Source organism: Poecilia reticulata, linkage group LG17, assembly GCF_000633615.1.
Source record: "Poecilia reticulata strain Guanapo linkage group LG17, Guppy_female_1.0+MT, whole genome shotgun sequence".
In the NCBI taxonomy this organism is placed as follows: Eukaryota; Metazoa; Chordata; class Actinopteri; order Cyprinodontiformes; family Poeciliidae; genus Poecilia; species Poecilia reticulata.
In genome coordinates, this window is record NC_024347.1 from 3,385,877 (window position 1) to 3,394,869 (window position 8,993).

Sequence of the window (8,993 nt, forward strand, 5' to 3'; positions counted from 1 at the left end):
GCCCTACCATCACAAATGTAAAACATGGAGTTTGTGTGCTTTGGTTAGATGAGAGTATGATTGAGTTTTCCTAAAAAGTAGCCTTTGAAATGAAGCTGCTTGTTTATGCCAATAATAAAACATTTAAATAGAAGAAGAATGGTGACAAGTTCTGACCTGCATGGGTCTGGAGCACATGTTATTAAGGACTTGTCTCCTGTAGACCGAGTACTCGTCATCTCCATAAATAGCACACAGGCTCTTCTGTTGGATGGAGAGAAACACAAGAGACATTTTACTGAGCACGTTACGACAGATTTAGCTCATTCAAAAAACAGACAAAATAACGGAACAGCTTTTCACCATTTCTTATTTAAAAAAAATAAAGCTACTGACATGTATGGTTCCTGCAGAGGTGAAGTCCATGTTCAGGCCCAGCTGGTTGCACAGAACCTCCAGCTCCTTCACCAGCTTGGCTTTGGGTGGTGGGTGGCGCCGCAGCAGCGCCAGCGTAGGGAAAGTCCTGTAAATGTGGGTCGCTGCGGCCATGTTGGCCAGCAGCATGAACTCCTCCACCAGCCTAAAAGAACAACACATTACTAATTCAGAGACGTTTCTCCAAAAAATTAAAAAGTTTAACGCTTTTCCAAATATGAGTTGAAAAATGAGTTCGATAGAGGATTCTCACTTGTTACAGTCTCTATATTCGTAAATGTAACAGCCTTGGGGCGTCATGGTCTCTTTGTCAAGTGTGAAAGAAAGTTTTGGCTGAAACAAACAAAACATGAAACACACAGTTGGATCAAGTTTGAATGATTGACTACAGGCTCGATAATGAGTCACTTTGTTTAACTGCAGAAATAAATTCCTTGGAGTTTAGAGCTGGGACAAAAAAACATCAAGGGATGAGAATGTTCTTGCTCCACACGGCTGCTGTTGAAGTCAACAGTGAAATGCGCTGACCTGGTCCAGTCTAAGAGCACCCCCTAGAAAGCGCTGAGCTCGAAGGTTCTTGGCGATAGAGTTCAGGTGGAGCACGGCCTGATGGATCTCGTCAACGGTGTGCTCGGCGTCGATGGGCGGAAGCTCGTCGGGAGGGAATAACCTCTCGGGAGCCTCGATCAATCGCTGAGCGTCGTCGTAGCTCAGCTTCACGCAGGAGTGCATGACCGAGCGGCCGAACCACTCGTCCAGAATCTGGAGTTACAGATTACGTTTGATTTAAAGGAGCATTGTCAAAAACGCACTTTTGTTTTTAACCGACTGCGCCTGTGGCAGGACCGCGTTTTGTTCACGCATACCTTTCCCTCAGGTGTGAGTTTCCAGATGACGGAGAAGGTGAGTCTGTCGGTGAGAGGATTCAAGCTGCACAGCTCCTCGCACAGCAGCCTGGGCAGCATGGGCACCACCTTCAGCAAAGTCAGTAATCGTTAGTCATTTGGGGTGAAAAATTTCCACGTCGTGAGAAGAATTTTGCTCAATAAATTTCAACTGACGTGAAAAAAAAAAGAACCAGACAGTATTATTAGACATGTTACTTTTACCATTTTCATCACCGTCGGTTCCATAACAGCGTCAATAAATGTCAGTAAATTTAAAATTTTGATTAAACCCGGATTATAATGTGCAGTTTAAATCACTCTTCCTTAAGTGGCGTCCTGAAGAGCCTACCGTATTTTCCGCACTATAAGGCACACCTGATTATAAGGCGCACCTTCAACGAATGGCCTATTTTCAAACTTTTTTCATATACAAGGCGCATAGAATAGACACTTCAGTTTGGGTTGCCAATTTGTTCCATACTCTATTGTTACACATCCACATTTGTATAGAAGTGGTCACCGAGTACATTATATAGTAGGCTGCCCCAGTCATTGTTTCACTCACGGTGTTGGTGTTGCAATATTTTGCCCAACTGCTTTCTGGGTAACGCAGACCAACTGACACGCTGCCGCCGCAGTCTCTGTGTGTCTTTCCCTGCCCCTCTCCCCCCTTGGCTTTAAATGTATTACCAAACTTTATTAATAAACCAGCGTTCTGAATACTATCCCAGCATGCACCGCGCACTTCTTTTTCTACGGGTGAAAATTAAGTCAGCGGCTGCTTACCGTAGTTGCTAGACCTGTTGTGGCTCAATATTTGTCCATATACAAGGCTCACCGGATTATAAGGCGCACTGTCGGCTTTTGAGGAAATTGAAGGTTTTTAGGTGCGCCTTATAGTGCAGAAAATACGGTATTTCAAATGGGAATGTTTTTCAGGAGTAGTATTTGTGTTGCCAAGCGGTTTTCTAAAAAAGAAGCAGTGAATTGTTTATTATTGCAATTTTTATCATTATTGCAATAGTGTCACAAAATATCATGATAAAGTCAGAAGTCCATATCGCCCACCTCTACAACAAAACCTCAAAAAGAATACAATTTTTTTTAAAAGTAGTAAAGAAAAATAAATAAAAAATCAAAGAATAAAAAAGTCCAGTAAAAACATTTCGCTCCAACAAATACAGAACCAATGTCTTTGATAGACGATGGTTCACTGCATACTAACCATTTGAACGAGATAAACGCTGGTGGCTCTTTGGGAGGCCATGTTGTCAAGCGAGGTGCCCTCCTTCACAAAGTAGCTGACGTCAGCGATGTGAACTCCGACCTCAAAGTTGCCTGGAATTAAAAATTGCATTTTAACTCTGAATGCTTTCAGTATCACACACAAGCTGGACAGAAAATAGGCAAGTGAAGGAGAACTAAGAGAGTTTGAGAAAGAACAAAAAATGCTAATCTTTCTCTGTTAATCAGCCTTCAAATAAGGTGTAGCGAAGAATTTATAAAGCTGTACTTCAATTAGTGTCCGAAAATACAAGGATATTTCACATTTTATTAGGATGAACATATTTAAGTTCTTGCAGCTGTAGTTTCCAAGCTTCCCCCCTCATGCGACTCACACACTCAGCTCCTTCAGACCAGCCAGCAGCAATTAGCAAACACCTGGTAGAACTGCACGTCTTCTGAGTTCACTATAGGAGCTACTTCTCAGTGCAATACTGGTAAAAACATTGTTAAATGGTAAATAGAGGAGTCATGTTGTGATGACTTTCTGAAAGTGGAGTTTCAGAAAGAGCAGTAGTTTCTAAAAGGTTAAATTATTTAGTCATGCTTGATATATAGCATTTTTATAACAATTCAAGGTCAAAGTTTATTGATGATGCTACAAAATGTGCCCAAGAATACATAAAACTCTTTAAAATAAAAAAGGTTAATTTTGGTAAATGCCATCATACGATGATAACCTGGGATGTTTACTGCAGCTCATCTTACAAAAAGAATCTCATATTGACTCATGCCTGGTTATTATTATGAGAAACATTTTACACTTTTCAGCTTACTTCTATGCAATAGGTTGCATCTGTCCATCTGTGGCTGAATTTTACAACAATATATAGTCCAAAACGAACAGTGTGAAACTGAAGTTCCCTCTTAAAGGGGCTAACAGAGCGTGATGGGCAGCAGCGTACCGTCTGGGAGTTGTTTACAAGACAGGGCGTCGTCCAGATCTCTGGCAGTGGCAGGATCGATCGTGAAGATACACTCCTTCCTAAAAAAAAAAAAGTTATAAGTAATAAATGTATTCAACATCATGAGTCATATTCCCAATGAAAACAGAATTTGGGGTTCTACCGGAGGTCCCTCCTCTGTTCAATCTCCTCTGGTGGGATGGTCCACGGGAGCGTCTTAGGAAGACAGTCCATCACCTCTTGTGGGAACTCAGAAAAATCCACGTTGTACTCTATCATGATTCCTTCCGTCTCCGGCTCAATCTCTCCTGCTTGACCCAGGGTCTTAGCAAGTCGGCTAAGAGGAGAGAATAAAAGAACGAAAACAAAATGTTCAAGAGCTTTCGAATACCGACAAGTTCCTTGCAGTCATTTCAAAGTGATTCCTCACCCTTCGGCAAAGTTGCTGTCAGCTGGCCAGTCGGTGATCCGGCAGATCAACAAGGTCTTGGCGAAGTCGCCCGGGTTGGCTCTGAACTCCACGGGACAGTCATCGAGTTTGACGTTTATTCGTGGCACCCGGTGGTCTACGGGAGAGAACATGGCGAAGGGCTTGTCTGGTAGGAACTTCAGGTGGCCAGTGACGGCTCGGGAGTGTTTTCTCTCAACGATATAAACCACCTGGTAGATAAAGGTACAGGACTTCGAATTAGCATGGATATGAAGAAAACCCCTCCTGCCAATTGAAAGGTAAAGCGGAGGATTGACAATGCAGAGGGCAAACCAAGCCTTTGAGCCCAGTGTAGAGGAGAACCCAGGAGTCAGGACTGAAAATAAAAGTCTTTGCAAAGGGAACGATTGTTCTCTTGGGAGGAACTAAAACACGAAGAAAGAAGCCAATGTAGAAAACCCAACGTACTTTAGCCGTCTTTTGAAGGATGTCGGCGTTGGCTCGGGGTGTTGAAGGATCTTCCAGATATTCCCCTGAGTCAAGATGAAAGCACTAGTGTGAGTGTCTTAATATATGATTACAACAGACGCATTATTTCTTTTACTGCAGCTGATTTGCACCTGATCCCACTTCTCTACAGTACCTGTGTCGGCGCAAGAGACATCGGGACGTTTCCTCAGCAGTTCCTCTGGGTCACTTGACTGGTCCTCCACTCTGACATCAGGACTCGGGCCATGCCCTGCACCCTTCTGGGCCGTTCTCGGCACATGCTCCGTCTGTGTGTCCGACTCACTGGTGCCGTCACAGTCGGTATCAGACTTCACCACCTGCAGAGACACATGTTCAACCTTTCACAGCAATGAAACGGACTGGAGATATAGAGATTAATTTTGTAAAAATGTTTTAAAATACTTTAACTAACCCATGATGAATACAATAAATTTAGGAGCTAGTTAGCGGTAGCCGCAACAGCCTTGAGTCACAGAATGCAATGAAGATGTTTGCTTGGGACTCAAAATTTCGCCTGACAAAAAAGTCCAGTGAGAAAAAGCCCCCAGAAAACAACATAGTAAAGGAGAGATTAAATAGTTCCACCATGACAAAATCTAACAGCTGTGATTAATGTAGTTAAGGGCAACATAAAAAAATTATTTTAAATAAATTTAAGACTTTATAAGGATGTGCGGCCACTCTGATACCTTCAGCTGGTGATAAGTTTAATGAGTTCAATCTTCCTCCAACAAAACCATGTTCAGAGTTAAACAAAAATCAACCATAAATCAACATTTTAATCACACAATCACCCCAATGATCATCTATATTTTTTAAACAAAAAAAGATCACTGTTAGACATTTGAGGTTTCACCTTCCACTGTTCCCGAGGGAGAATCTGAATCACCACTATGTCTCCGTTAAGTGCCCTGTTGCGGGCAACGACTCCGTCCAGGAATATATCGCGCGTGTCGTCCTGGAAACATAAAAACATGGCGCTGATTTTCTGACTGCCTTCGTTTAAACATAAAGGACTGCCCCGTAGTTCAGGGTTGTACTATGAAGAGGTTTGCATTTGAACTTACAGGAGATGGAATAAAGGCTTCGTTGTAATTCTTGGGATTGATTCTTAATTGTCCCTGCAGAGGAAATAGGAAGAAATTACTCAAGCACTTCAGTCAGAGATAAATAGTCTCTAGTTGAGAAGGAAATGTAGTGGGGAGATAGTGCCACCTTTTTACGGCTCGTACCTGGTAAAGCTCTCCTCTTTTCAGGCCATGGGAAACCTCCTCCAAGCTCATGTAGGACTCAAACACCTGCTTCTTCGATCTCCTGTCTCCTTTGTTCTTGCCCTTCTCGCCTAGAGAATTTACTCCTGTAGCCGGAAAAGATTTCACTCAGGGACATACTGACCTAATAGTGACAAAGAAGATTTCTTTTTTTAAGCGAGAAAGAAAAAATAAATCTCCCAGAACTAACCTGCAGGCTGCTGAGGTTTTCCACTTTTACCCTGATTTGGTTTAGGACTCTGTATTTGAGGATCAGCGGATAATTTTAAAACTGCCTCCCTGTTGTTCTCCGCCTCTGGTTTCTTCAGTTGGTTTTTCTTCTTTGACTTCTTCCCTTTCTCTTGCTCCTGCTCGTTTGCGCCAGCGTTCGTTGTTGGGGTCTGAGGCCCTGCATACGCCTCGGCTGCCTTGGGGCCAGCGTTTTTGTTCGGATCATCCCTCTTCTTTTGCTGTTTTTGGTGTTTCTTTGGGCCGTTGCTTCGCGAGCAGGCAAGCTCCTCTCCGGACTCGATGTCTCCATCCTGGCTGGTGGTGGTGTCCCTCCTCTGGCCCCGTCGTTGTCTCTCATTCACACCCGGCTTCCTTTCGCACTCCCGCTGGTCACAGTGAGTGCTTAACTTCTCCATATATAAGGACAGTGAACTCTCTTCCCCTTTGTTTTTTGAGGACGACGGAGAGAAGTCGCTCGAGTCGGGGAACTCGATCAACACATGGTCCTTTTTTTGTAGTGGCAAGTTAAGCCTGTCACTGTGGGCTTGGAGCGACGTGCTGGAGTCGTTTGCCTCTTTTTGGGTTAACGAGTCCTGTGCGTACTGTGCTAGGTAGGAAGTGAATGTACTGCTGCGGTGCTGGCTCAGCAACCTGGCGTAGGCGTCTTTTGGAGGAGGGGTCGCCGACTGATTCTGGCTGCGCCTCATCCCTCGATTCCGCTTGGCCTTGTTGGACTGCTGAGTAGGATCCATAATACAGTCCTTAAAGGGGCTTTTTCTGCCACAACATGAAAACAATGAACAGTTGATATCTTGGTAGATGTCATGCAAAAAAAAATAAAATAAATAAAGTAAAAAAATAATAATACAGGAGATGAAAAAGGGCCAAGAGATTTACGCCAGAGGACATAAATAACCACAAAACAAGGTTACGTGAAGATTACTTTCTTGAAGACAATTGATGATAATAATGCCAGTAAATTAAGATATTATTTTAAAGTAAATAATTATTCAACTCTAACTAGTCATTGTTAAACTGATATGCTTGTCGGATGGGCCTGTTGCACCGAAAATCTGTGGTATTTTATTGATGTCAGAAAAATGTAATATCTCGTGCAATATCATTGGCGTTGCAAACAATCGACTTACTATTAATTATTGATTAATGGTTTATTAAATTGATATTAGCCCAAAACTAAACCTGATTAAAATGCTGCGGTGAGGCAGTAGAGAGCTGTGCATTCAGTAAAACTGAGCAAACCTCAGTGTGATATAAACAAAGCCCTCCTGAATGATGTGAAAGACATGCAGGCTATTATTTAACCTTCATTCAGGGAAAATGGAAGCAGCTGTTTGACTTGCTTTTGTAAGTTGGGCACAATGAAGCTAGGGAACACCTGCTATTCATTCGTCACGTTTCAATTCAAGAAAACATAGAAAAATACTTAAACATGGACATTGGACCCAAGAAGAGGCAGTAAACACTACGCTTTAATCGCAGATAACACAAAACCTTCACCATTTAACTATCTTCAGTTTAAATGGCTCTGTACATTTGCTAACAGTTAGCAATGAATGAGCTATTTTAAACGTCAAATTGTTGCCTAAACCTTCCCTGCCGACGTCCCTTGTCTGAGAGAAAATGACATGCCTTGCAGTACACAAGAAGCGAAAAAATGTAACGACTGTCAAAGTGTCTGATAAAGATATTACCTCTCGTTGACTGTGAAGTAAGTTGTATGAAGCTAACTTTTGTCGCTAGAACGTTACAATAATACCATGCACTCACTTCCTCCGTCGTCATTCGTTGGTTATATACACGCTGCATTTGAGTGCTATGGAAAATGTAGGAATTCTCAACGAACGGTCGCAAAAGTCACATTTATTGTGCGACCAGTTCCTGCTGTAAAGCAAAAGGAAAAACTCAACTGCATTCAGGGTTATCTGGTCGTTAAATATCTGGCATATAGGTTTTGAAAAAGCAGTTAATATTAATGCCTCCAGTACACTTACTTCAACGAGTCTCCCTGTAGTATACGTCATTAACCTCTAGATGGTAGCAAAGTCAATATTTGACGGTCAGAAATTGGAGGAAAGGATAGTAATTTGTGCGCGTTGGTTGTGTAAACAGCATATCGTGTGATTTGAAGCAAATGAGCTGTATGAAAACAAATTATCTGACTGAGAGGAATATTATCATATCAGAAATGTCTTTGTGTTAAAGTTGAATGGGTGGGGAAATTTGCAGAGGTGCAGCGTCTAGGTTTATCGCCATATTAAAAATGGGAGATTCCAGCTTTGTTCTGGCGAGCTCCTTCCACGCGTGACTGTTCCTCCTTCATAGTACGAGGCAACTTTGAAGGCTGTCAGCGTGGGTGTGCTTTTGAGTAAACACAAACTAGGTGCATGTGTGGAATCAGATGAGCCATCTGTGAGTATTATGTGAATCAGAATCCCATCTTGTAACTTTAAAGAGACCCAGAAATGCTTGGAAAGCCCACATAAAAACATTTACACGCACAGGGTCACGGATGATCTTTTTTTTCTTCCTCTTCTTTTAATTCGTGATATTTGAAATCCCACTCATTATATATTGCAGCATTAGATTGAGTCTGCATTCTACATCTGATCACAATAGTTAACATGTATTGTCTAAATGAGCTTCAAATTAAGAATTGGTATTACAGATCTTTGTACTGAAGTAAAGTGAGAGAAGAAAAATCCACAAAAAAACAAACAAAAAAAAAAGAAAGGTCTTTCTTGTACAAATACTATCAAAAAAGGGGAAAAACATAATTGGGCACCTATAATATGATGGACACTCACCATTTTACATATTAACATTTGCAGTTTTAAAATTATTTGTGTTTACTACTGTCTTCTAAACTATTTTTTTTTCTTACCAACATAATACTGCCTCTTAGACTTAACAACTTTGGTGTGTTTTATTGATATTTTCTGTGATAAACTGAGAAAAAGTAAAGCTAGCTAGCTAGCTTTACTATAGCTATCTGCCTAGCAAGCATGCCAGCTTGATAGATAGATAGATAGATAGATAGATAGATAGATAGATAGATAGATAG

General features: G+C 41.7%; 1 protein-coding gene across 2 annotated transcripts in view; it reads right to left on the bottom strand.

The window, feature by feature from the left end:
* dis3l2 (DIS3 like 3'-5' exoribonuclease 2) overlaps positions 1-7,714 on the bottom strand; it is a 13,554-nt gene extending 5,840 nt beyond the window's left edge. Inside the window, exons 1-16 of one of the 2 annotated variants that reach the window (XM_008433111.2) lie at positions 7,624-7,714; positions 5,892-6,688; positions 5,663-5,787; positions 5,498-5,551; positions 5,287-5,388; positions 4,564-4,747; positions 4,389-4,453; positions 3,921-4,150; positions 3,654-3,827; positions 3,491-3,570; positions 2,527-2,639; positions 1,281-1,388; positions 943-1,176; positions 668-747; positions 376-559; positions 157-243 (exon numbers count right to left, since the gene is read on the bottom strand). In XM_008433111.2, coding sequence (XP_008431333.1) covers positions 157-243; positions 376-559; positions 668-747; positions 943-1,176; positions 1,281-1,388; positions 2,527-2,639; positions 3,491-3,570; positions 3,654-3,827; positions 3,921-4,150; positions 4,389-4,453; positions 4,564-4,747; positions 5,287-5,388; positions 5,498-5,551; positions 5,663-5,787; positions 5,892-6,663 — 2,592 coding nt within the window. In that variant the 5' untranslated portion in view covers positions 6,664-6,688; positions 7,624-7,714. Of the gene's footprint in view, positions 1-156; positions 244-375; positions 560-667; positions 748-942; positions 1,177-1,280; positions 1,389-2,526; positions 2,640-3,490; positions 3,571-3,653; positions 3,828-3,920; positions 4,151-4,388; positions 4,454-4,563; positions 4,748-5,286; positions 5,389-5,497; positions 5,552-5,662; positions 5,788-5,891; positions 6,723-7,623 lie in introns of both variants that reach the window. The other variant, XM_008433113.2, reaches the window with a different exon arrangement.
* Positions 7,715-8,993: the final 1,279 nt, after the last annotated feature.